The sequence below is a fragment of the Cyprinodon tularosa genome, unplaced genomic scaffold (assembly GCF_016077235.1).
Source record: "Cyprinodon tularosa strain WSP-4 unplaced genomic scaffold, ASM1607723v1 ctg366, whole genome shotgun sequence".
Lineage (NCBI taxonomy): Eukaryota > Metazoa > Chordata > Actinopteri > Cyprinodontiformes > Cyprinodontidae > Cyprinodon > Cyprinodon tularosa.
The window spans coordinates 139,077-165,232 of NW_024039081.1; the positions used below are offsets into that span (position 1 = coordinate 139,077).

A 26,156-nucleotide genomic window follows, 5' to 3' on the forward strand; every position below is an offset into this window, starting at 1 on the left:
GGTGTCGCCAAATCCCATATTAGGACATTAAAACACGCCAACATAAAAAGAAAATAACTTCAAACAACAATTCCAAGTTAATTTTGCTCAAACTTGGTTTTAAATATCTGAATTATTCAGCATTATCCGCAGCAGGGGTGGAAAGTAAAGTAAATGTACCTGATTACTGTGCTTAAGTGCTTTTTTTGAGTATCTTTGAGTATTTTTTCAAAGTCAAAAATTGTTCTACTTCACTCCATTTCTAAGAAGCTGCTAGTTTATTGTTCCTTTTGGCTCAGCATAGCTTTCTAATCCGCTGTTGCTGTTTTGCTTTATTGAAAATTGAATTTCATCATGGCAGATAGCCAGTTGTCTAGTAAGAAAAAAGAAGGGGTATGGTGATTTTTTTTTCTTTTTTTAAGTATACATAGCCTAATTAATCTAGTCTATTAACCTAAAGTCTGGTTGTTACATGTCAGGTACGCCGGTCATTGACCTTGACCAAGGTACCTTACAGTAGAACTGCAGTCAGTCCCTGGACTGGCATGGCTATCATAGTTAGCATGTCTAGCACTGCCCCCACATAATTAGCATGGCTAGCACTGTCCCCTACATAATTACCATGGCTGTCCCCTACATAGTTAGCATGGCTAGCACTGCCCCCTACATAGTTAGCATGGCTAGCACTGTCCCCTACATAGTTAGCATGTCTAGCACTGCCCCCTACATAGTTAGCATGGCTATCACTGCCCCTACATAGTTAGCATGGCTAGCACTGTCCCCTACATAGTTAGCATGTCTAGCACTGCCCCCTACATAGTTAGCATGGCTATCACTGCCCCTACATAGTTAGCATGGCTATCACTGCCCCTACATAATTAGCATGGCTAGCACTGTCCCCTACATAGTTAGCATGTCTAGCACTGCCCCCTACATAGTTAGCATGGCTAGCACTGTCCCCTACATAGTTAGCATGTCTAGCACTGCCCCCACATAATTAGCATGGCTAGCACTGTCCCCTACATAGTTAGCATGGCTAGCACTGTCCCCACATAGTATGTGTGTAATATATATATATATATATATATAAATATAATAATGTTTTAACTCCTTAGGATTTCAAATAAAGGCTGACCTGGGTTCAAATCCGGCCTGTGGTCCTTTCCCGCATGTCTCTCTCCCTCTCATACCCCCTTTCACCCTACTGTCTAAAAAAACAAGCCACTAGTGCCGCAAAAACTAACAAAAAAAAAGAAAACAAAAAAAGTTTTCAAATGATTAAATATTGTACCAAATTTTATTATCAACAGACATAAAACCTGCAAACATTTAACAGCAATCGTTTCTCTTCTTTAGCTCGTTGCAGGATATCATCGCCTTGTCTGATTTTACGCAACCATAGAAAAAAAAATCCCAACATTTCCTTTATTTCTCCTTCAAACAAAAAGGAAAGAGGAAAATGTAACCATTTCTTTTCTTTTTTTTTACCCAAAAAAGCGCAGACATTTACAGACAAACAGAAATTCATTAATTCAGTGAAAGTTTCTAAAATGTTGCTTAAGATTTACATAATTTTTATAATCGATTACCTGGGAAAACACTAACTTTTCCATTTCTTTCTTTATCAGGAGTTGGCTTAATAAATTCAGTGGCACATTAAATAAGCGATTTGATCTAATTTCATCCTGAAAAAGAAAACGAGAAGCTTGAAATCGAACGTGTAGAAGTGCATGCATAGCGGTGAATCCACAACACGACTAAAAACCATCTAAAAAATCCAGGCAAACAGGCACAAATAGAAAAAAAATAAAATAGTAGACGACATTTAAAGATTTCTGGAACCTAAAAAAAAAAATATTTGGTCCAAAACTTTAAAATGCGGAACAAAAGGTATAAAATCTACGGATGGACTTCCAGGCTAGTTGTAGTTTTCAGGGAGCCTCGATCTCACTCCTCCTCAGAGGATTTCTCTGTGTTTTCTGGTTTGTCTTCAGTCTGATCACCTTCTGCACAGAAAGAAACCCAAAACCTGTCAGTTAGTTTATTAACCATCAGCAGAACCGGTGATGAACGGTGTAGAACCGACCTGCTGGGGCCTCTTTGGTGGGTCCAGGTGACTCCTTGGCTTCACCATCTGACCTCTGCAGAGCGATTCTCACCAATCTGGTCACTTCTGGATATTTAGCTTCTTGAACTGCATCCTTTTCGTCTGAAATGCTGCTCGGCACGTCTGAAACAAAACATCAGGTCAAACAGGGAGATCAATTTAAAAAAAAAAATTACCGTAAATCCTCTAATATAGGCCGGGGCCTTTATTTCACTCAGGTGCATCTTGGTCCAGGCCATTATTGGAAGGAGGCCAGAATTAGAAGCAGGACTCTAATTCCATTTGATCAAAACAGACGACCAAAGAAATGAATAAAAACCAGATTGTTTCTCTTTGAACCGATAAAATACTAGGTTTATTTATTGAAAAAGTACAGTAAACGACATATAACGATATATAGAACATTATTCAGACATCTTCCCGCAGCTGCCATTTTTCTGCACGGCAATAAAAATTAAAAAAAGACACAGAATGGAATCTTGGTGAAACAAAGTTTTTAAATAAATGAATGGAAACTGTTCTGCCATCACAGCCGGTCACAAAAACCAAACAATCTACCTAACGGCTTGGATTCGTTAGTAAACACTGCCCCCCTGTGGTACTTGCATGTTACTATCACAGGTTGCTGAGGACTGGCCAGGAACTTTGTTGGTTCTAATTATAGCCCCGGCCTGTATTAGCGTCCGGCCATTATTTACCCCCGCCGACAGCAAAACCGGCCATTATTAGAGACCCGGCTGCTAATGGAATACAGGCCAATATTAGAGGATTTACGGTAATAAATAAAACTTTTTGATCTCCGATTTCTCTCATCCGCTCCATCATTCTTGAATGTTCTGAGAAGTAGCTTTTATTGCTCTAATAACAGTTTAACAGCTCTGGCATTTTTTACTTTACTTTTGATCTCAAACTTTTATTAAACAATAAAGGAGCATTTAGACACTTGTTTTCATCTTTGATCATGTGATTAAAATCCACCATAAGAAAGATTTCCAGGAAATCACAGCAGGATCGCCAAATTACTGAAAGTTCTGTCCCGGAGTAGTGCAAAACTAGCCTCGTGAGACCATCCTGATCTCGCGAGCTTTCAAGGTTTCACTCGCAGATCAGTCTGGAGACTCTCCGTTAAAGGAAATTTGGAGCCGTTCACCAAACGAACGTCCAATCAGCGTTGGCTTTGAGGCGGGTTGAGGTGTGACACAACGAGAAGCGCGACAGTTCAGTCTAAAGAACATGGCGGCTTCAGCCGTTGAAAACTAGCATTAGTGTGGCTATCGAGCAAGTTTTATTGGAATTACAGAGTATTTCTTCACTGAAAGAAGAGCAAAACACTGCTCTGGAGGCTTTTCTCAGAGGAAAAGATGGTTTTGCTCTTCTCCAGACTGGTTTCGGCAAGAGTTTGATCTATCAATTAGCTCCTCTTCGTCGTCGCTCTGTTAGTACGTCATATGCTTCGTTGATCTGATTGGTTTATTTGGCCCGTCTATCACCAACATAGGCCAATCAGCTAACCAGTATTTTCGCCTCTTCCCAAAATTACTTCAACGGAAGGTTTCCAGATGGAAATGCGGAGCAAATAGTCACTGGATTTGATACTCCAAGGCTGAAATACGGTGATTCTTTACCATCAACGTCCACAAAATGTATTTGAAAACATTCAGTTTATCCAAAACACTACAGCTGGGCTTCTGTTCAAAACCCTTAAAACTTTCTTTTTCTCTACAATGATGCTGCATTAGGCTTAGGCTGCTGGAGGACATGACGACCACTTTTCCCTCACTCAGCTTCATTCTACTTTTATTTTCCAATTTTACATTTCAGTTACATATTAGTTGTTGCAGCATTAACTTTATGATCTCTCTCCATAGAAAGTACACCTGTCCCACTGTTTTAGATGGGATTCCTTCCATCCTTCAGCCCATTCCTGCAGAATGCCACACCCGGGGGCGGATTTTCCATTAGGCAATACTAGGCAGTTGTCTAGGGCCCGAAGTTCCTGGGGGCCCCATAAAACTCCATTTACATGTATGGTTACTACAGCTATTACTTATCTGTGCACATTAATTATGTTTTTGATAAAAATATTTTCGTTAATATGCAATCACCCCTTCAGTGTCCACCATATTGGATCAGTCCATTTGCTGCACATGTTCAGAAAGGTCCAAACAGACAGCAGCAAACCATTTGAAAACAAACCATGCAAAGAGCAGTGTTGCCAACTTAGCGCTTTAGTCGCTATATTTAGCCACTTTTCAGACCCCTCTAGCACTTTGATTTCTAAAAAGCTCCTAGCGCCAAATCTAGAGACTTTTTTCTGCTACTGGAGACTTTGGAGACAACATCTAAAAGCAGCGAACTCTGCTCTCCAGAGCGAGTAGATTGGTAACCCCGCCTCCTGCTCTCCTCTATCTTGTCTGCTGTCATGATTCATGCAGCTATTATTTCATCCAAATGAAAAATGGAGAACAGAGAAGCAGATCATGGCTTGTCTACAGTGAAAAGAAGGACTGGGTTATTTACTTTGGCCTTTTTGGAAACACAGGAAGGAGCAATCAGCTAAGTGAGCTTAGTGCTTGGAAAAAATCTTTCATTCCTTTAGAGACAGCATGAAAAGTCAGCTGAGTACAAAACATAGAGAGGAAAACAAGAAGAAAAGGGACAAGAAGAGAGGGACACAACCTAGAACAGATAATGGATGTCTATTCTATTAACATTTTTCTATCTGTAGAATGGGGCTGTTTTATGGGTTGCCTTCTCCATTCAGAAGGCCCCCTGACTGTCTTTGCCTAGGGCCCCAAATTTCCTAAATCCGCCCCTGGCCAGGCCTACTGGTTTTGGTCGATGATTTTTCATGTTTCCAGATTTGTTTCAGAATTAGAATTCAGTTTAATCTGTTGTCCTTTCATTGTTTTCATTTAATGTTTCACATTTTGTTTCATTTTTATAAAATATTTTTCATTCTGACAGAAAGTACAAAAATAAAAAATAAATGAATGTTTGATTTCATGTAATTGGATCCAGTTTTTTTAATTACGGTACATTTAATCTAATTATTTTGAGGATTTGCAGAAAAACCTATTTTGTATTAAATATTTAAATCAAGACTCGCTTCAGGCTCTGGTTTCCTTTTTTTTGTAAAAATAAAGCTCAGCAAATTTTAACAATCAGTAAAAATAATAATTGCTGTAAGTAAGGCTGGTGAAACATTTTAACAACCAAAGTCATGTTTGAAGTCATTTCTGATTGAGTAGTCGTACCTTTCCATGTTTGAAGATCTTGGTTCTTCCTTTTCCTGGCCGATGTCTTGGTTGTGCTTTTTCTTCGGTTGTCTGAGCGATTCACCAGAGCTTCGTCATCGGAGCTGTCGTCATCATCGCAGATTTCTGGAGGGAGAAAGCGACAGCAGCTGACGTGTCAGGAAGCGGTTCAGGTCACAGAGCCGTTAGTCAGCGACCGTTTTTGAAGAACCTTGGGACTTTTTCCGTGGTCTTCCTCGCGGCCTCTTGCTCTTCTTCGTGGGTTTCTTAGCCGTTTGCTTCTTCTTGGAGACCAGGTTCTTCAGAGGATCATCGTCTTCGTCCGAGCCGCTGCCTGAAGACGAAGCGTCTAAAAAAGCGGATGAATTAGTGCCTGAAATGCTCGTGACTACGGAGTGAACACTAACCCCGAAATCCCACATCCTCCGTAACTGCACGGCTCCATTCCAGATGCCTCCGCAAAGCAAAGCCTACAGCCTCCGACTCTACTCCGACTTCCTCGGAGCTCGAGGAGAGCATGCGCGATTTTATTACCGTAATTTTCGGACTATAAGCCGTGACTTTTTCCCCATTTTTCCACCTTGCTGCTTATATAACAATGCGGCTTATCTATGGACATTTACAGCTAACGGCCACTAGCGTAATACCTAAATCTATGGATTTTATCATCCACCATGTTGACGTCACATTTGCTTCAACACACAAGTACGGTAGCCGAGAGCGCGGGAATGCGGAGGTCCTCCGGAAGCAGACTTTTCTACCGCGAGTGGTACGAGACAGAACCACAGAGAGAAAGACGGACATTAAACATAAAAAACCTGCGGCTTATATTCAGCTGTGGCTAATAGTCAGAAAATTACAGTATTATTAAACTTGCAGGAGCAAAACATAAGGAAATGAACACTTAATGTAATATCACAAATTGAAAAAATCCCCATCAGTATTCAGCATAAATGCAGTTTTGTGGATTTTTGTAACAGGCATAACTGGGATTGTAGTAAATTGGTTTATATGAGATACGGATAAATTTTTGCATCCTTGCCTGGGATGAAAAGTTAGTTTTGAAGTGGTGAGATGCGCTCTTGCAGGGTTCCTACAGCATAAGGCGAGTTAAATTCAAGACTTTTTAAGCCACTTGAAAAAAAAATTTAAGACCAAATTCACGAGAAACACAAGAAAAACCTGCTTGCGACAACTGAACCCAAAGGTTTATTTTAACATAAACCACTGCACTAATGTTTCAAATGTTGAAAAGCTTCCCATACAGGAAGAAAGCTAAAAACACACAAATGACAGATATATTTTAACAATTATTTAACTGAATTCACAAACTTTGTTTTAGCAGGGAACAAAACAAATCAGTTTTAAAGCCCCAACATAACCAGTGCTAAGTCTTTTTTGCAGCTATTTTTCTTTGTATGGTTTTCTTAGTATGTTTGATTTGGTGATAAGTGGAGGCGTTGCAGAGACAAGGGTGGAACTAAACTGAGAAATACCGGCTGTTTCTCTGTAACTCCATTTAGACGCTTTGTGTTTCGTGCTTCGCATGTGCGACTCCACTGCCTTAATTCCCATCGTTCTGAGCTTGAATGACTTCTTGCACTAAATCCACTGAGCCTCATGTATGTTCCCTGGTTTTGGCCATGGAGAAAACTCTTGGCTGGAGACTATTTTGGTTACATTTACACTTGCTCAGATTTTCCAGACAAAAAGTTAACGGCGCATCTCCCAAATGTCCCGGCCGCAACAACGCTTTATTGGTTCCGCTATCGGGACGGAACCAATAATGGTGAGCCGTTGTTTATTTTTTTTTATAAAAAAAGAATTGTCAATTTTAATGTTTTATTTAGATTACAAAAATAAATCGTAATAAAAATTATCTTATTTATGATGTTTTAAAAATTAAGACCTTCGAAAGACTAATTTAAGACATTTTAATACCAATTAAGGCCTTTGTTTTATTTTGAAGAATTCAATGCCTTTTAAAGACTTTTTAAGGACCAGCAGGAACCCTGTTATTCCACGCCAAAACGCAAGAGGGACAATCAGGAACTAGCTGTGGGTCTAGATACGGCCGAGGCGGTGAGGAAGTGGGGGATAGTTTCTGCGGCAACGGAGGGACATGAGGGTGAAAAAGAGCGGGGATCCAGGTGGAAAAAGGATCCCAGCGTTCTCACGCACCTCGCTCTTCTAGCTGCTCCATCTTTACCAGTCGTTTTCCACAATGGCGGTCAGACAAACAAAACAAGTGGGTATAAATCAGCATTTAGTGTACGGTGACGTGTGGAAGAGCAACGGTGGAAGTGGAACATTTCTCTTTGATTAACACGATCCGTGTTGAGCGGATCGGATCGCTCACGGAGTACGTGGAATCTGGGGGTTACAGTCTGATTACCTTTGAGTGATTTTTGTTTTCCAGATTTCATCCTAGATGAACCGTTCGTCGTCTTCTTCATCACGACCAGCTGGTCGTCGTCAGAGCTGTGCTCGCTGGAAGTCTCTGCATAATTAACTGGAGGAAAAGCAGCTTTAGTTTGTTTAAATTAGGGAGAAAAAAAAACATTTAAAGAGACGTTCAAAGTTTCCTGCTCACCGCTCTTCCTGGCCGCATTCCTCTGGGATTTATGCACCTCGCTGGTTTTATACCTCACGACGGCTTTTCTCTTCCTCTTTGAGGGAAGTTTTTCAGCTATCTTGTTTAAAGGCTCGTCGTCAGAGCTGTCATCCTTGTCCGACGGCTCTGCAGGGAAAAAGGAGGTATATAACAGCTTTTACTGCCTAGAAAAACCATCAGGAATCATTGTTCAAAAATGATCTCAGATTAATGAATTAATGGATCAGTTTGCTGACAGGTTTTTGTTAAAACAGCAAGATGGAAAGACTTCAGCAATAACTTTAGAGAAGGAACCATCAGCTAGGGAAAGCTGGAGGACATCTCTGGGCTAAAGACTGTAGGATTTTAACCAGAGGGAAATCACTGGAAGCTGCGGTCACATCCAGGTAGAACTGAACTTTGGCTCATTTGCTCTGAAACTTCAGTTAAGCTTGAAAGGTGGAAAACCTTCTAACATTTGAAGGAGCCATAGAAACCCTTTCAGGGGGCCCAGTTTTCTTTTTCAGAAAGGAAACCTAGACTGAGAGAATGCAACATCGCCAGTGGTACCAGGTCTAACCGACTACAGGCCGAGAAAGCGACCCAACCCAGGGTTGGAGGATCCAGAAGACTCAGCTGAGCGAGGCTCGGAAAAATGATGGGGGCAAAAAAAAACCAGAAGCATCATCTAGGACTTGGTTCTAAGTTTGAGAGGAATTTTATCTGGACTGATGAGAGCAGAAAGCTCAGAGCAAGGAAACCAAACCCATCAGATCCATGAAGCACGGCGGCGGAGGTATGATGATATGCTGGTGAAGATTCATCCAGGTCAGTCATTCCAAAAAAAAAAAAAAAAGTAAAAAAATAAAACAATCCACTAGACTTTTTATCCAAGTTTGAAGACGTTTTACTTCCCATCCAGGAAGCTTTTTCATTTCAAAATGGTAAAATTAGTGTTGAGTTCCAAGCTTTATATAGAAGCCCGAAAACTTGTTTTGGCTTGGAAAACATGCAAATTGAACCAGAAGAACGGGTCCACTTCTTAGGAATGGGGAGGTTCTGCAATATCCCATACCCGACTGAGGCATAACCCAGTATAGATTCTACCATCCCATGCAGGAGGTTCTACCACAGGGGTTGACGTTAAGGATTTTTACCACTTGCCCAAAGGGCAAGTGACTTTCACATTTCATTTGCCAAGAAACAAGGTTCTACCATCCCATGTAGGAGGTTCTACAAGCCATTGCAGGAGGTTCTACCATCCCATGTAGGAGGTTCTACAAGCCATTGCAGGAGGTTCTACCATCCCATGCAGGAGGTTCTACAAGCCATTGCAGGAGGTTCTACCATCCCATGCAGGAGGTTCTACCATCCCATGCAGGAGGTTCTACAAGCTGCTACGGAGGGTTCCAACAGCCGCTGTAGGTTATATCAGCCACTGCAGGAGGTTCTACAAGCCGTTGTAGGTGGTGCAACAAGCGGCTGCAGGAGGTTCAAGCATTCCATGCAGGAAGTTCTATCAGCCACTGCAGGCGGTTAGATCAGCTGCTAGATAAGGGATTGTATTTAGGAAGATCTGATCACCTCCTTTATGTCTGAAGCATGACCCTTATCACATGTTGGTATGTGAAGCCCTCCATTCACAGCAGGTTTTTTACTCCTTTTTACCGTAAATAAAAGAGCAGCGGGTCTGTGTGGGGCTGCAGAAGAAGAAGAGAGGAAGCCATCTCACCTTTCTTCTTCCTACCAGCAGGTTTCTTCTTCTTCTCTGGGGTTTGCTTCTTCCTCGGTGACCTGGAAGGTTTGGCGGTTTTCACCAGAGGCTCGTTGTCAGAGTCTTCACCTGTGTTGGAACCTTAGGCAAAAACAGAAGAATATTCAAACCGGCCTCAGGCAGCTCAGCTATGACATCAGAACCATGTGTGGTGAAGGAAACCTGATTGTCTTTCCACTGAGCCGTCAGATTGAGGAGTCGACGCCTTTTTGTCTTTTGCTGCAGGTTTTTTCTTCTTTATCAGCGGTTCGTCATCGGAGGATTCATCTGTGAGAGAATTAGTTCAACAAGAAAATCACTAAACAGACAGAACCCTTTATGAAATAAAGTAAAAAATAAAAGAACCGTGCACAAAAAATGGAGTACACTTTTGTCCAAAAAAAACCCTCCTCCCAAGTACAGAGTGATAGAGGAATCTTCATCTGTCTCTGTGTTACATCTGCACACTAAAGTATTTAGAGTTAAACGTTGGAGTGGGTGGCGTTCCAATTTCCTCACAATATGCAAACTAGCCAGTCAGAGGTTGATCTGATCCACCTGCCGTCGCTTTATTGGGTAGAAACCAAACAAACGCTGATAATTGGCTGAAGCTACGCCCCATTCTGTGACTAAGTGTTACTGATTCTCCTCATTAGTCTGCAATCTGCTGATTCTAATGTCCAAGGAATCCTACCTGGACCTAAAGATATCTCTGCTTCAATACATAAAGAAGGAGGTTCTACCAGCCGCTGCACGAGGTTCTACCAGACGCTGCAGGAGGTTCTACCAGCCGCTGCACAAGGTTCTACCAGACGCTGCACGAGGTTCTAAGACGCTGCAGGAGGTTCTAAGACGCTGCAGGAGGTTCTAAGACGCTGCAGGAGGTTCTACCAGACGCTGCAGGAGGTTCTAAGACGCTGCAGGAGGTTCTAAGACGCTGCAGGAGGTTCTAAGACGCTGCAGGAGGTTCTAAGACGCTGCAGGAGGTTCTAAGACGCTGCAGGAGGTTCTACCAGACGCTGCAGGAGGTTCTAAGACGCTGCAGGAGGTTCTAAGACGCTGCAGGAGGTTCTAAGACGCTGCAGGAGGTTCTAAGACGCTGCAGGAGGTTCTAAGACGCTGCAGGAGGTTCTAAGACGCTGCAGGAGGTTCTACCAGACGCTGCAGGAGGTTCTACCAGACGCTGCAGGAGGTTCTAAGACGCTGCAGGAGGTTCTACCAGACGCTGCAGGAGGTTCTACCAGACGCTGCAGGAGGTTCTAAGACGCTGCAGGAGGTTCTAAGACGCTGCAGGAGGTTCTAAGACGCTGCAGGAGGTTCTAAGACGCTGCAGGAGGTTCTAAGACGCTGCAGGAGGTTCTAAGACGCTGCAGGAGGTTCTACCAGACGCTGCAGGAGGTTCTACCAGACGCTGCAGGAGGTTCTAAGACGCTGCAGGAGGTTCTAAGACGCTGCAGGAGGTTCTAAGACGCTGCAGGAGGTTCTAAGACGCTGCAGGAGGTTCTAAGACGCTGCAGGAGGTTCTAAGACGCTGCAGGAGGTTCTAAGACGCTGCAGGAGGTTCTACCAGACGCTGCAGGAGGTTCTACCAGACGCTGCAGGAGGTTCTAAGACGCTGCAGGAGGTTCTACCAGACGCTGCAGGAGGTTCTACCAGACGCTGCAGGAGGTTCTAAGACGCTGCAGGAGGTTCTAAGACGCTGCAGGAGGTTCTAAGACGCTGCAGGAGGTTCTAAGACGCTGCAGGAGGTTCTAAGACGCTGCAGGAGGTTCTAAGACGCTGCAGGAGGTTCTACCAGACGCTGCAGGAGGTTCTAAGACGCTGCAGGAGGTTCTAAGACGCTGCAGGAGGTTCTAAGACGCTGCAGGAGGTTCTAAGACGCTGCAGGAGGTTCTAAGACGCTGCAGGAGGTTCTAAGACGCTGCAGGAGGTTCTACCAGACGCTGCAGGAGGTTCTACCAGACGCTGCAGGAGGTTCTAAGACGCTGCAGGAGGTTCTAAGACGCTGCAGGAGGTTCTAAGACGCTGCAGGAGGTTCTACCAGCCGCTGCAGGAGGTTCTACCAGACGCTGCAGGAGGTTCTACCAGACGCTGCAGGAGGTTCTAAGACGCTGCAGGAGGTTCTAAGACGCTGCAGGAGGTTCTAAGACGCTGCAGGAAGTTCTAAGACACTGCAGGAGGTTCTAAGACGCTGCAGGAGGTTCTAAGACGCTGCAGGAGGTACTAAGACACTGCAGGAGGTTCTAAGACGCTGCAGGAGGTTCTAAGATGCTGCAGGAGGTTCTAAGATGCTGCAGGAGGTTCTAAGACGCTGCAGGAGGTTCTAAGATGCTGCAGGAGGTTCTAAGACACTGCAGGAGGTTCTAAGACGCTGCAGGAGGTTCTAAGACACTGCAGGAGGTTCTAAGACACTGCAGGAGGTTCTACCAGCCGCTGCAGGAGGTTCTACCAGCCGCTGCAGGAGGTTCTACCAGCCGCTGCACGAGGTTCTACCAGCCGCTGCACGAGGTTCTACCAGCCGCTGCACGAGGTTCTAACAGACGCTGCAGGAGGTTCTAAGACGCTGCAGGAGGTTCTGCTAACTGACGCTACAGGAGGTTCTGCTAACTGACGCTGCAGGAGGTTCTGCTAACTGACGCTGCAGGAGGTTCTAAGACACTGCAGGAGGTTCTAAGACACTGCAGGAGGTTCTAAGACACTGCAGGAAGTTCTAACAGACGCTGCAGGAGGTTCTAACAGACGCTGCAGGAGGTTCTAACAGACGCTGCAGGAGGTTCTAACAGACGCTGCAGGAGGTTCTAACAGACGCTGCAGGAGGTTCTAACAGACGCTGCAGGAGGTTCTAACAGACGCTGCAGGAGGTTCTGCTAACTGACGCTGCAGGAGGTTCTGCTAACTGACGCTGCAGGAGGTTCTAACTAACGCTGCAGGAGGTTCTGCTAACTGACGCTGCAGGAGGTTCTAACTGACGCTGCAGGAGGTTCTGCTAACTGACGCTGCAGGAGGTTCTAACTAACGCTGCAGGAGGTTCTGCTAACTGACGCTGCAGGAGGTTCTGCTAACTGACGCTGCAGGAGGTTCTAACTGACGCTGCAGGAGGTTCTAACTGACGCTGCAGGAGGTTCTAACTGACGCTGCAGGAGGTTCTAACTGACGCTGCAGGAGGTTCTAACTGACGCTGCAGGAGGTTCTAACTGACGCTGCAGGAGGTTCTAACAGACGCTGCAGGAGGTTCTGCTAACTGACGCTTCAGGAGGTTTGATCAGCTGCTATTTAAGGGGTCATATTTATGGAGATCCGATCATCTCCTTTATGTCTGAAGCATAAAACTTACTTTTGTACTTTATTTTTACCACGACTTCAGTAGTAGAACTAAGACAGACTTTAGGAAGAAGAGAGAAATCGTCTCACCTTTCTTCTTCCTACCAGCAGGTTTCTTCTTCCTCCCTGGGGTTTTCTTCTTCCTCGGTGACCTGGAGGAAGGTTTAGAGGTTTTCGCTGCAGGCTTGTAGTCCGAGTCGTCACCCGTGTTCGAATCTGAGGAGACAAAAAAAAAAACAGAAGAATATTTAAACCAGCCTCAGGAAAATGTGCTATAACATCAGGTCCATGTGTGGTGAAGGAACACCTGAGGTTCTGTCTGCTGATTCGTCAGATGGGGGCGGAGTCGACACCTTTTTGTCTTTTGCTGCAGGTTTTTTCTTCTTCATCAGTGGTTCGTCATCAGAGTCGTCATCTGAAGCTACCAGAAAAGATTAAATCGTTAAAGTCTGATCACCAGAGACTGGTGGCGGCGGCTGCTCTCTGAAACAGGGGAGGCTACAGGGTGTCAATCTAATCCAAACGTCACGTTATGCTGAAACACATAAAACACATCACTACCATGGCTGAATACAGCTGCTGTGAAGCGATCTGAATTAATAACTTCCCTGGACCTCGAGGAGAGCATGCCCAATATTATTTTTATTATTAAACTAAAACTAAAATATTTTTGTTGTGGATTTTTGTAACGGGGATAACTAGGATCATACAGGGTTTGTATGAACTATGTTCTCTACCTCCAAAATCAGCATCCATTCCTGTGATAAGATGTTTGTTTTGAAGTTTTGAGAGGGGCTCTTGGAAACTATTGTGACAGTATTTAATTAATAATAAAATTAATTGAATTAATTAATAAAACTTTTAAGCCTCTCGGTATAAAATAAATATTTTGAGGGAGATGAGAAATCTGCTTCCTGGTCTGTTGGAAGTATCAATAGTTTGCAATCAATAATCTAATTAAACGGACTTAGTTTTTGGTGAATATGTAAGAATTATGCTCTGATGTTTATTTACCGATCTGTTACCATATTTCAATTTGACAAACTGGATCTTCTCCATGTTCTTTTTCCTGTTTGGTGCGATTTGAATTGCGGATCTTGACCTGGCCGAACCGGAGCGGAGCAAAAAGTAGCTTGAATTGGTATTTTGATGGAGAAGACGTACGTGGACGATGACGTGCGGAGGAGTAGCGGTGGATGTGGAAGCGCTCTCATTGATTAACATGACAGACTAGTATTGTAACATAACTGTCGGGTTCATAAAATGTAGGTTTTTGCTTAAAAAGAACTGAAATACACAATTATGGATACAATTCCTGCAGGAAGGAGAGACAGTTGAACCCCAGACTCAAACACTGTCTCCCACTGGACCTCCTCCGCAGAGCGTTTTATTAACAGAACATGACGCATGGTTACAAACAGAGTATTGTTCTGACAGAACAATTGATCAGTTCATAAAGACAGAATGCTCCATCAGAATGACAAGGCAGGATGGTCTCCTGACTGGATCATGAGACAGGAGTGGAGCTTCCCCTCGCAAAAATGTTTCATAAGCACACATTAATTTTATAATCATCATTGAATAAACCTAACAATAACCACTATGTTATTTTTCTCTTTTTGTATAAAGTACATTAAAGTGTACCGATGACAAACTGTCTTGTAGAACACTTATGTCATTGGTAATATTTCAAATCCCCACTGGTTAAAAAACTAATGATGGGAATTAATATGCTGGAATATTTTGGCGTAGAGAAATTTCTCAATAAAAAGGGCCGTGTGCGTCGGCGTGCACGGCTTGACCGGTGAGGAAGACGCGCACTGATAGGTCTGTGCAGAGGGAGTTTTTGTCTGGTTGTCCGTTAAAAACAAGTCGAAAAATAAAGGAAGAAAGATGAAACACAGCGCCGCAGATCAGCCATATAGGAAACTGATCGGAGTTTGCACCCAGAGGACGCCGTCCGGTGCACAGCAGACGCTAGCCTCGTGAGACCATCCTGATCTCGCGAGCTTTCAAGGTTTCACTCGCAGATCAGTCTGAAGACTCTCCGTTAAAGAAAATTTGGAGCCGTTCACCAAAAGAACGTCCAATCAGCGTTGGCTTTGAGGCGGGTTGAGGTGTGACGCAACGAGAAGCGCCACAGTTCAGTCTAAAGAACATGGCGGCTTCAGCTGATAAAACTAGCGTTAGCGTGGCTATCGAGCAAGTTTTATCGGAATTACAGAGTATTTCTTCACTGAAAGAAGAGCAAAACACTGCTCTGGAGGCTTTTCTCAGAGGAAAAGATGTTTTTGCTCTTCTCCCGACTGGTTTCGGCAAGAGTTTGATCTATCAATTGGCTCCTCTTCGTCGTCGCTCTGTTAGTACGTCATATGCTTCGTTGATCTGATTGGTTGGACAATATTATTAAAAACAGAAAGAACGGACAGTTTTGGACTTTCAGTTATTAGGGATGTTTTTGCAGATATAAAATTGAGACAATAGCCGTTTCTCAATATGCGTTCTTGAGCGTTCTCGTGTGCTCGTGTACTCGTGACACGTCATCAGCCTCAGCACCGTTCCAATTCTCGAGAACGCCAGATCGAGAACGCACCAAATCCCCAGATGTTGTTCTCGCCCCGCCCTCTTTATCGAGCATGCATCAGAGCAGACTTGTGCGTTCTTCAGACTGACCGCTTCCCCCCGCGGCCGCAGCTTGATTCCAGACAGCGCTCACAGTGGTAAGTTAAACATTCCCTTTTCTGCTGCTGTTGTTCTTCAAAAGTATGTTTTGAAATCGTTTGAAGCGATAACATTATACATTGAAGCCTCCCTGTGTGGTCTGTTTACAGAGTTAGTGCGAAATTTTAAAAAAAAGTCCGACGTTGAGCGGACCAGAGTGACCAGCAGACCTCCGAAGGTAACCGCAGCCAGGGCTAAATTTACCCCGTCTGTAGTGCACTTCTCTCGGTCTAGTTATGTGTGAACTACCGCTCGTTAATAAATAGTTTTGACTGTTAAAGAAATGCTAACGAACGTTGAATGTGATGATGTCACGAGTACACTTCTGTTCCAATACACATACGCGAGTACGTACTCGCGTTCTCGTGAATTGAGAAACGACATTTGAGTTTACTTATAAATTGGTTGTGAAGGTTTTTGGGTTATTGATCTATTTATACTGAAATATTATTTGAATGAAACTTTGGATTCTTGGTAGTAGTGCGACTTTTGTTTTTTTAATTATTTTTTTATTAAATCTTTGTTTGCTATCAAAATCAACATAATCCAACTAAGTGGTTGGATTTGTTTTATTTTTTTTCGTCTCAGATTTATATTTTAACACTTGAGTATTTGTGAGTTCTGCTTTTAATCAAGCTGAATTTTACAGTATTCCGCATGACGTACGTGAGCAGGGCAGAGCGTTAACCTGACTCCGCCAGAAGGGTTTGTTCCGCATATCCATCTGGAAACCTTCCGTTGAAGTAATTTTGGGAAGGGGCGAAAATACTGGTTAGCTGATTGGCCTATGTTGGTGATAGACGGGCCAAATAAACCAATCAGATCAAGGAAGCATATGACGTACTAACAGAGCGACGACGAAGAGGAGCCAATTGATAGATCAAACTCTTGCCGAAACCAGTCGGGAGAAGAGCAAAAACATCTTTTCCTCTGAGAAAAGCCTCCAGAGCAGTGTTTTGCTCTTCTTTCAGTGAAGAAATACTCTGTAATTCCCATAAAAATTGCTCGATAGCCACGCTAACGCTAGTTTTCATCGGCTGAAGCCGCCATGTTCTTTAGACTGAATTGTGGCGCTTCTCGTTTCGTCACACCTCAACCCGCCTCAAAGCCAACGCTGATTGGACGTTCGTTTGGTGAACGGCTCCAAATTTTCTTTAAAGGAGAGTCTCCAGACTGATCTGCGAGTGAAACCTTGAAAGCTTGCGAGATCAGGATGGTCTCACGAGGCTAGCAGAGTGTAGCGCTGACGGAGGATGTGGAATCTGAGGGTGAGAGGTTCAGCCAAAGTGGAAGTGACATATTCCAAAAAGGGCTCTACTTTCTAGCTGTTCACATCAATAGGCGGAGGCTTAAACCTCCTAAGTGTTGAAGATTAATTTCTTTTTATTTTATTTTCTGTTTTAAATAACATCCATTAAAGCAGATTGGTGCAGAAGGAGACGAGAAAAAGAGCGTCTCACCTTTCTTCTTCCTCCCAGCAGGTTTCTTCTTCCTCTCTGGGGTTTGCTTCTTCCTCGGTGAAGGTTTGGAGGTTTTCACCAAAGGCTCGTTGTCAGAATCATCACCTGTGTTTGGATCTGAGGAGACAGAAGAGATGCCAGAACATTCAAACCCAGATCAGGAAGCTCAGCCGTGACATTGGGTCCATAAGTGATGAAGGAACACCTGAGTTTCCGTTTTCTGAGGCGTCCGATTTGGGAGGAGATGATTCTTTTTGGTTCTTTGCTGAAGTGGGAGGTTTTTTCTTCTCTACTGGCGGTTCTTCATCTGAGGAGTCATCTGAAGCTGCGAAGAAAACAAAAATCAGCACCAGGGTGGGGGAGGGCGGATGCTTTGGGCTCGGTCAGCAGCCTCCGGGAACCTGGAGGAAACATCCTACCTTCCTTCTTCCTACCAGCAGGTTTCTTCTTCCTCCCGGGGCTTTTCTTCTTCCTCGGTGACCTGGAGGAAGGTTTGGAGGTTTTCACCAGAGGCTTGTCGTCAGAATCATTGCCTGTGTTTGGATCTGAGGAGACGAAAAGCGGAACATTAAAACCGTCCTCAGGAAGCTGAGCTATAATAAGGTCCATGTGTGGCGAAGGAACACCTGAGTGGCGTTCCACCGAGCCGTCAGACGGGGGAGGAGTCGACGCCTTTTTATTCGATCCTGCAGGTTTCTTCTTCTTCTTCATCTGCGGCTTCTCGTCAGAGGAGTCGCCAGAAACTGCAAGAAAAGATCGGAGGTTAAAAACTTAAAGGTCTGGAATGGGTTCTAATAAACACGGAAATGTTTGTCCTCACCACCTCCACTCTTCTTAGAACCAGTGTTGGAGCCTTCAGAGTTAGCAAACGACTTCTTCTGGTCTTCCTGTGGCCTCATGAGGAGCTTTGACAGCGGAACGAACTCCTCGTCGTCGGAGCCAGAGCTTTCTTTCTCTGATTGGTTACAGAAAGCACAATATTACTGCTTGTTGGTACCAGAATAGCTCAATAACAGAAAACACTTTATAAAAAAATCTAAATTGCTTTGTCTTAACCTCTTAACAGCCACCTCATTTTGGGTAATCCTCGCCTATTTTGCATACCCAAATGGAAAAGCAAATAACTTAGGAACTGTAAGTCCAAATTACATCTGCAATACATTATTTGAAAGCAAACACCCTCTAGTTTCTTATATATGAATTAAAATTGGGTGACTAGAACATAGACCAGCCTGCTTCAGTTCAAACATGACTTAAAGTTGTTTTTTTATTCTTGGAAATGATAGGTCTTTTTTGAACAGCAGTTGTTGTGTATTAATCTGCACCAATGATTAGAATAAAATATAGTTTAAAGTTGTTTTCACAAATACTTTTGTAAAACAGACATTCAAGGCCAAGATGAGAGAAGCAGAGCAGTGTGTGTGTGTAACTCTGCACCTGGCCCTGGAAGTTTGGGATCTGCAGGAGAATGCAGGGTACAGGCTCTTTAGTGATAAGAAGCATACTCATTAAAAATGAGTTATTTGACATATCAAGGTTGCCCAGTTCAGATAAGCTTAGCCAAGCTAATTGTGATGAATAGAGTTGTCATCTTCAAAATGCACTGTACAGTACTGGTCCTAGAAAGGGTGATGTTTTACTGGAACAAGGAACGCACAGGTGCCACATGGGTCAGGCTGACCTGGCTTGTAATATTATGGTCCTAAATCACATGGGAAGAGAGGCTTAGTTTTGACATATTTGTGATTAAACTGTCATAAGTTTCTGATTTAAGTGCATCCAGAAGTAGGGATGGGGATCGTTAATATTTATTGATATCGATACCTTTATCGATACTCCTTATCGATCCGAGTCTTTATCGATACCACTATCGATACTTTTCTGTTATTTGGTGGAAAGACGATGCGACAATATGTTTTTAACAGACAGAAAGGAAGTGGGAAAAAAAATTATTTGAAGAAATGTCCTATATTTTGAAGAAAGGTCTTCTTTTGGTTTAAAAAAAATATATACATTTTCACAATTGTTGGTTAATGTATTGTCTACTGTCACTTTTCATCATGTTTTTAGTGATTAGGAAAATATTTAGCAAATAAATAATCATATTCTAAATTAAATGTAATTTTTAATAAATGTTGGCATCAGTAGTTTAATTATATATTCTAAAATAATTAGAGCAATATACAACTGTATTACTCATGTTTCTCGCCAAAAACTCAATTTCCCTTTTCTTTACGTTGCACTTGAACGCATCATGATAACCTAATTGTCGTTTTACTGAGCCAATCTGAACACATCATCACGCAGCACGTCTGAAACTTTGTTTACTTTTCAAGCTAACTAGCTTGTATGCTGCCGATTACAATACGGATTTCACAATTACTATTTTTAACTGACCGGACAAGCTTCAAAGTCTGTGTGCGCGCTTACCAGTGGTACTCTGAGTGGATGATGAAGACGGGTAGACAATGGTGCGGCAGCAGCAGCCGGAGGAGGAGGAGTCTTTTCAACCCGGAGACAGTCGAAGGTACTGCATTTGGCCTTTATTTGATGCACAATATTAATGTGCTTGGCCATTGAGGTTGTGTTCCCCCCTTTAAAAGAGATGATTTTGCAACATAAGTTGCATTTCGCTTCTTCTTTATCTTTGAGTTTGGTAAAATGAAGCCAAACTATAGACCTTTTCGTCCGTTCAGCCATTCTCGAGTCGCAAGCGAAGTTAAGTGCCAGACTTCACTTGTTTTACTTTTAATATCTGTTTGCTTACAATTTCATTCCAAAACATTGGTGGACATGCTGCAGTGATCGGATTGATTAGATTTAAATGCTGTGACGCGACTCGAGACACACACAATTATGTTACAGGACCTCCGGGAGAAAAAAAAAAAAAAACGACCAGACTCGATAGCGGTATCGATAAGCCCAAACGTTATTGATTTTCGGGTTTTGAAAAAAGTGGAACCGGGTCCTTGATGGAACCGGGTTTCGATCCCCATCCCTATCCAGAAGTCATCATGACCTGTGAGACCGCTCTCACAGAAATGTCATAATCATAAGTTACATTGGATGAAAGTTTTGTTTTGACAGGTTGATAATTAAGAAATGATGTGTCTATGATTTAGTAGCAATAAATGTCATCATGATTTGCAAAGAAATGTCACAATAACCTGTAACGAAGACTGTTGATTAAATATATAAAAAATATGCTTTGAAAGGGGTTTTCCACTGATAAGATAAAAATAATTGGTTTTACCCGAAGAAAAACACCTGGAATGATGTAAACAAAGGAAGGGCTTGGGGGAGGAGCCCCAAGCCCAGTGAAATGTATAAAAGAGGGCTGTTTTCACCATTTGTTCAGTTGTTGTTGCTGATGCTCACCGGTGACCAGCTCCGTGTGGATGTGTTGAAATAAACACCCTGGACGTGGACTCAGCTGCCTCTGCCTGATTTTTGGATCTTTGTTTGAGACTTTTTCTGCTTTTTAAGAACTTTGAATTTTTATAAAACCTAGCTTCAATTTTAAGTCGTTAAGAAGAGATAAAAGACGACACAGTAATAAAGACATTCTTGAGAAAAGGCAGGTTTTATTGTTTTATATTTGTTCTACATCATGTGAGCCACAAATGCAGAAAATTTCAGACCTCTAGCTATAACAGTTCCAGAGCTGTGGGGTATGAAACTTTCGGTGTATTCTCATTATCCATACGAAATCGTACGAAAAGTTATGCACAGTATTTCGTACGTTTTTGACGTTTTTTTCTTCGTATTTTTACGTCTTGCCTCGAGACAAGATATCCTTGCGCATGCGCATCTTACACACCATTCAATAACGTAGAATTTAACATACAATTAACCCTAACCCTAAGATACAAAACAGCAAGCAACCTAGTGAGAGACATCATGAAGTAATTATTGCACTGTCGTACCAGTTCAAAAAAATTTTAAAAAATATCCACTGGACTTGGTTTTCAAGATTTGAAGACGTTTCGCCACCTCTCCAGGAAGCTTTCTCAACATTTGAATTGAGAAAGCTTCCTGGAGAGGTGGCGAAACGTCTTCAAATCTTGAAAACCAAGTCCAATGGATATTTTTTAATTTTTTTTTGAATTTTTACGGAATGACTATGACCTGGATGACTGAGAACCTTCATCAGCATGTCGTACCAGTTTTACGTCCGTCCGCGGATCTGCTTTTTTCGTCTGTCTGCATGCGCACTGATGTGTTTTTTCGAAGAAAAACGTCAAAAACGTACGAAATACTGTGCATAACTTTTCGTACGATTTCATAGGAACTGATAATGAGAATATGTTGAAACTTTTGGTGTCAGCTTGGAGAAGTGCGCAATGGCTCCACCTGCTGGTAGAAATTTTACCGTTGGAATTTTATACATTCTGAATTGCTGGCGACCCGGCGAGTTTTAAGGGGTTAAAAGTTAAATTCGTGTTTCAGAAACTTCTTTAATCCAGGCACAGAAATAGAGTCCTTTTTCCCCAATATTTTAATTTTAATTTACTTACATCCAGTTAATAATTAATGCTAATTATAATACTACAGTCAGGGCGAGTGTTTAATACAATACCGGCTGTTTAAAAGGACATAATGAAGCATACTGAGACAGTGGGAAGAAAGAGCAAAAATCAAACTCTAAGGAACCATAAATATAAGTATAAATAATAAATGGGGCTGTTCAATGGCACAGTGGGTAGGCACAGCAAGGAGATCCGGGTTCGATTCCTGGTCCGGCTCTTTCTGCATGAAGTTTGCACGTTCTCCCTGCGGGTTCTCTCCGGGTACTCCGGCTTCCTCCCACAGTCCAAAAACATGACTGTTAGGTTAATTGGCTTCTCTAAATTCTCCTTAGGTGTGAGTGTGTGCGTGAATGCTTGTTTGTCTCTGTGTTGCCCTGCGATGAACTGGAGACCTGTCCAGGATGGACCCCGCTTCTCGCCCGTAAAATGGAAAATGAATGGATAAATGATAAATAGGGGTGGAACGGTTCACAAAATCCACGGTTCGGTTCACGGTTTCGTGGTCACGGTTTTCGGTTCGGTCTATGTTGATTGTTAGCATGACATGTTGGTCGTGTTGCTGTTAGCATAAACAAAACGTGTTGCACAATGCTTGCACACTGTTGCACTTTTATCCCCAACCTTCTTTCCGCCGTCATCGTAGGTCACTCTAAATGCAAAGTGGTCCCATACAGCAGACCTATAAAGTGCTGCTGGCGCGTCTTCCAACTCCAGTTCTTTCCCACTCGCCATACCCACACAATTCTCCACAACAACTGATTTTTTCCTGCTACACCCGGCTACGCCGCTTCGCTTCTTCTTCTTCTTGTTTACTACTGGTGGTTGGCTTTGGTCGCAGTTACGCCACCTTCTGCTCTGGAGTGTAAACGCTTCGCCTATGAGAAAAAGGAGCAGCGCATGAACCGAACGAAACACACGCGAACCGAACCGAGACAGTAGAACCGAGTGGTTCGGACGGTTTTCATAAACTGTTCAATCCCTAATGTTTAATACAATACAGGCTGTTTAAAAGTACATAATGAAGCATACGGAGACAGTGGTAAGAAAGGAAACTACAGCAGAACAAAAATCTAACTCTAAGGAATAGTAAATATCATAATAAATAGGGCTTTTCAGTGGAACAGTGGGTAGCACTGCCGCCGTGCTGCAAGAAGATCCGGGTTCCTGGTCCTGCTCTTTCTGCGTGGAGTTTGCATGTTCTCCCTGTGGGTTCTCTCCGGGTACTCCGGCTTCCTCCCACAGACCAAAAACATGACTGTACGACTAACCCCAGGGTTTAGTCGTACAGTGTGAACTCACAGTTCATGACTTATGTTCGGCCAAAGACTTTTGATGCGATCTGTCTGCTCACACTGTACGTCTAAAAACCAGGTGGGACTCAGCTCAGCAGTGAGATGGCGCACTCGGACTCGTCTATCCTGGAGCCAAACAAGTCCGATTAGCAATATGAAGCTCACTGGAGTGAAACACGCTGCCTTGGTAATTTTGGCAATTTTTTGCTGAAAGCCCTAAAAATAAAAGGCGACGACGTATTTGGAAAAAGACATGGCTGAGCAAACGTGGCTACTATGGTCTGTCAGTTTTACAGAAAGAACTCCATTTCACTCATTCCACCCCTGCCATGATGCTGGGTTTGCATCTGAGAGGAAGAAGAAGAATCCTTGTTTCCACCCAGAGCGATTTTTTCCCACGAAAAAACATGTTTGATTTTCTCCCGACCTCACGATTCCTGATCGGGAGGTGGTCGTGAGAGACTGATCGCCCCTCGTAACCCCCTGTACACTACACGACGCACGATCAGGCTGAAAGTCGGCCCGATCGAAAGATTGGAAAATCGCGTACGCCCGGCTTAAGCTCAGCAGACCGTCTCTCTAACCAGCAGTCTGCAGACTGACCAACTTCATCCATCTCCACTCCACCACCCTGTTCTTTACTCCTGTTCATGCATATCTATCAGAATCCAGCACTATGTTTCCCGCCGAGGTCTGAGCGCCAAAGACAAAGTTATTGTATCGATAAATTTCTTCTAATTGTCTTTTCTCTTTGTGTGAGTTTTTCAGATTGAATGCATTTAGGTTTAAGTTCCAGTATCAGCATTAATGCCTCTAAGGTCATGTTGCACCAAAAGAAATGTGTTTCTTTCCCTCTGAGTGTTTTTCATGAATTTCTTATAGAAGAACTTTTGTTATTTTTCAGGCAAGTTGGTGTTTCTTATTATTACATTGGCATCAATCTATGCCATTAAAATTATCCATAGTTTTTAATGCTCCAAAGGTAATAAGGTCTTATCCTGGATTCCAATATCACTGGAAATGTTGATTTTCAAAGCATTTCACTATGTGATCTATAAAGGAATAAGGTTTTGTGTTTTAAAAGTGTTTTTTTAAGGATATATGTTATTTTATTGAGTTGGAGAGAAAAACTTTCTTATCCTGGAAACAGTCTGATCAATCAATGGGATGAAGGACAAAGAGTTTAACAGGATTAGAGGCAGAAAAGGCGACAGAATCACCCAAAAACAAAATACTGACTGTAAAAAATACATAACATTAAGAAAGTAAGGTTAAAATACATGCAAAAACAGTTTATTTTTCTTTTTTTTTTTACAAAACTGCATATTGATTTTGATTTTAAAATTCAGAGTAAACAGTTTTAGCAGCGAGGTGACAGATGTAATGGATGAATGTGGTGAATCCGTGCAGGATTGTGTGAACAAAGCCAGAGGCCTGTGTGTGCAGCAGAGCTGCTGGCAGCAGTGATGTGTTCGAGCGGCTACCTGCAGATCGGTGCGCCACCATGCTGCTAGCAGCGCTGCACTCCATCCTCACGGTCCGCCTCACTTCATCACGGCGAACTGCGCCGCTTTTCTTAAATCCCAGCCTCGCCGCGGAGCTCCGCCGATACACAGGCGCTGCTCGCGTCTCCCGAAGCCCCAGGAAAACGCTCCAAACCGCACAGTTAACGGCACGTTAGAGGCTGCTTTGTTTCCTTCCGGTTAGCTCTAAAAAGGAAAAGGCGGGCGGCGGGTGTTGATGACGCAGGACGTTCGAACGTGGTTGCCTGGTAACAGAGTCTAATTGAAAACTGCTACAGTCTAAAGATGCGAGATTAGGCGATATTTTAATGCACCTTGGATGAGATTTTGGTTGAAAATTGGTCGATTTTTTTGGTTGAAATATAAAACTAAAAATTCAGGATCAAAAATTAAGATTAGAAAGACTTTTTTTTTTTTTTTTAGATTTTAAGGCACTAGTGGCTCGTTTTTATGGACAGTGGGCTCTGTTCGAAAACCTAGGACGGGTCCTCCAAGGACGCGGTCTACCTAGACTGGATCCTTCGAAGTCTTTGAAAATACGGAGACCGGAAGAGTTTTGGCTGTAAATTCGACCAGGTCTACCCTTCGGCGGGTTTTACCGCCGTATGCTCTGTTGCTTAGCAACCGTGAACGTTGACACACAAAGCAGGAAAGGAATGAATAGAGAAGTTTTCAAAACTGTTTATTTATTTTTTATTGTGAAGTGAACAAAGACTACACTCACAAGAATCCAGAATGGAATAAATGTTCCAACCACCGGGAGCAGGAACAAATAAAATCAAATGTAATGATAGAAACCTTAGTCAGTTAAATAAAATAATAATCAAGTAATTTCGTTGCACCCCTGTGGAGCAATGACAATAAAGAATTCTGATTCTGAAAATGCTGCTGTCATTCTGCACATCTCTGATGCTGCTGCTATTTTCAAATATCCATTACTGTAAAAATGTCCATAGCTGCATATTGGTTATTTATTCCCCAGTTTTATATTAGTAAAACACTTTACAGTATTTTATTGTTTATATTTTAACTCTTCCCTATTATGTTATTCTTATACATTTTTCTAAGGTCCACATTTGTGTGACCATTTTCAATAATCTTTCTGCTGCTGTAAATTTTCCCATTGTGGGAAAATAAAGGGATTTTCTATTCTATTCTATAAAAGGGGTAGAAAGATATAAGTAAATCTAAACAATATATTTATAAAAAATATATCTGCAAAATCTCTAATATTCAACAACAAAAAATACGAAGTTAAGCATATTGTGCCAAATAATAATAAAAAGATAAAAATCCTATCAGATTTATAGTCCCCACCCTGCAAATATATTAGAATCTGTCCTTAAATTACAGCCAAACCCATTTAAACAGTAACAGATAAAAACCTTTAGATAGACCAAACATTACCGCCACATATCTGACTGAGTAACCATTAAAACAACTATTTTCATTCATTTCAGACAGAACTATTCACAGAGTTGTGTTATATTAAACTGAACTTCCAATTTTCACCACTGTTCGGCGCCAAGTAACCTTTCCTCTGATCACAGCTTGCTTGGTCTCGCAATGAATCCTGGGTAAACCAAGGATAGCGAGGATACATCGGACCCGTCCTTCAAAT

At 42.6% G+C, this 26,156-nt stretch overlaps 1 protein-coding gene across 2 annotated transcripts; it reads right to left on the reverse strand.

Annotated features, from left to right (window-relative positions):
• Positions 1-1,257: 1,257 nt before the first annotated feature.
• LOC119790507 (nucleolar protein dao-5-like) lies at positions 1,258-24,747 on the reverse strand. Of its 2 annotated transcripts, none has more exons than XM_038296055.1 (15): positions 24,497-24,747; positions 18,015-18,146; positions 17,818-17,934; positions 17,611-17,736; positions 17,397-17,516; positions 17,192-17,308; positions 13,318-13,431; positions 13,101-13,226; positions 9,873-9,977; positions 9,669-9,791; positions 7,937-8,083; positions 7,739-7,855; positions 5,555-5,692; positions 5,344-5,469; positions 1,258-2,209 (listed from the first exon to the last, which is right to left on the reverse strand). In XM_038296055.1, the coding sequence occupies exons 1-15, from the start codon at positions 24,540-24,542 to the stop codon at positions 2,031-2,033; spliced, it is 1,833 nt and encodes a 610-aa protein (XP_038151983.1). In that variant the 5' UTR covers positions 24,543-24,747; the 3' UTR covers positions 1,258-2,030. The 2 variants fall into 2 exon arrangements, with proteins under 2 accessions (XP_038151983.1, XP_038151982.1); XM_038296054.1 differs by having other exon boundaries at positions 18,012-18,146; positions 24,497-24,746.
• Positions 24,748-26,156: the final 1,409 nt, after the last annotated feature.

What these genes read in the sequence shown, in the direction of transcription:
- LOC119790507 (XM_038296054.1), bottom strand. Translation starts at nt 24,542, where the DNA reads ATGGAGTGCAGCGCTGCTAGCAGCATGGTGGCGCACCGATCTGCAG. An exon ending in TGCTGGTAGGAAGAAGAAAG is followed by an intron (nt 9,978 to 13,100) that starts GTGAGACGATTT and finishes ATTCTCTCACAG; the next exon opens with ATGAATCCTCCGATGACGAA. An exon ending in AAAACAAAAATCACTCAAAG is followed by an intron (nt 5,693 to 7,738) that starts GTAATCAGACTG and finishes CCGCTTTTTTAG; the next exon opens with ACGCTTCGTCTTCAGGCAGC.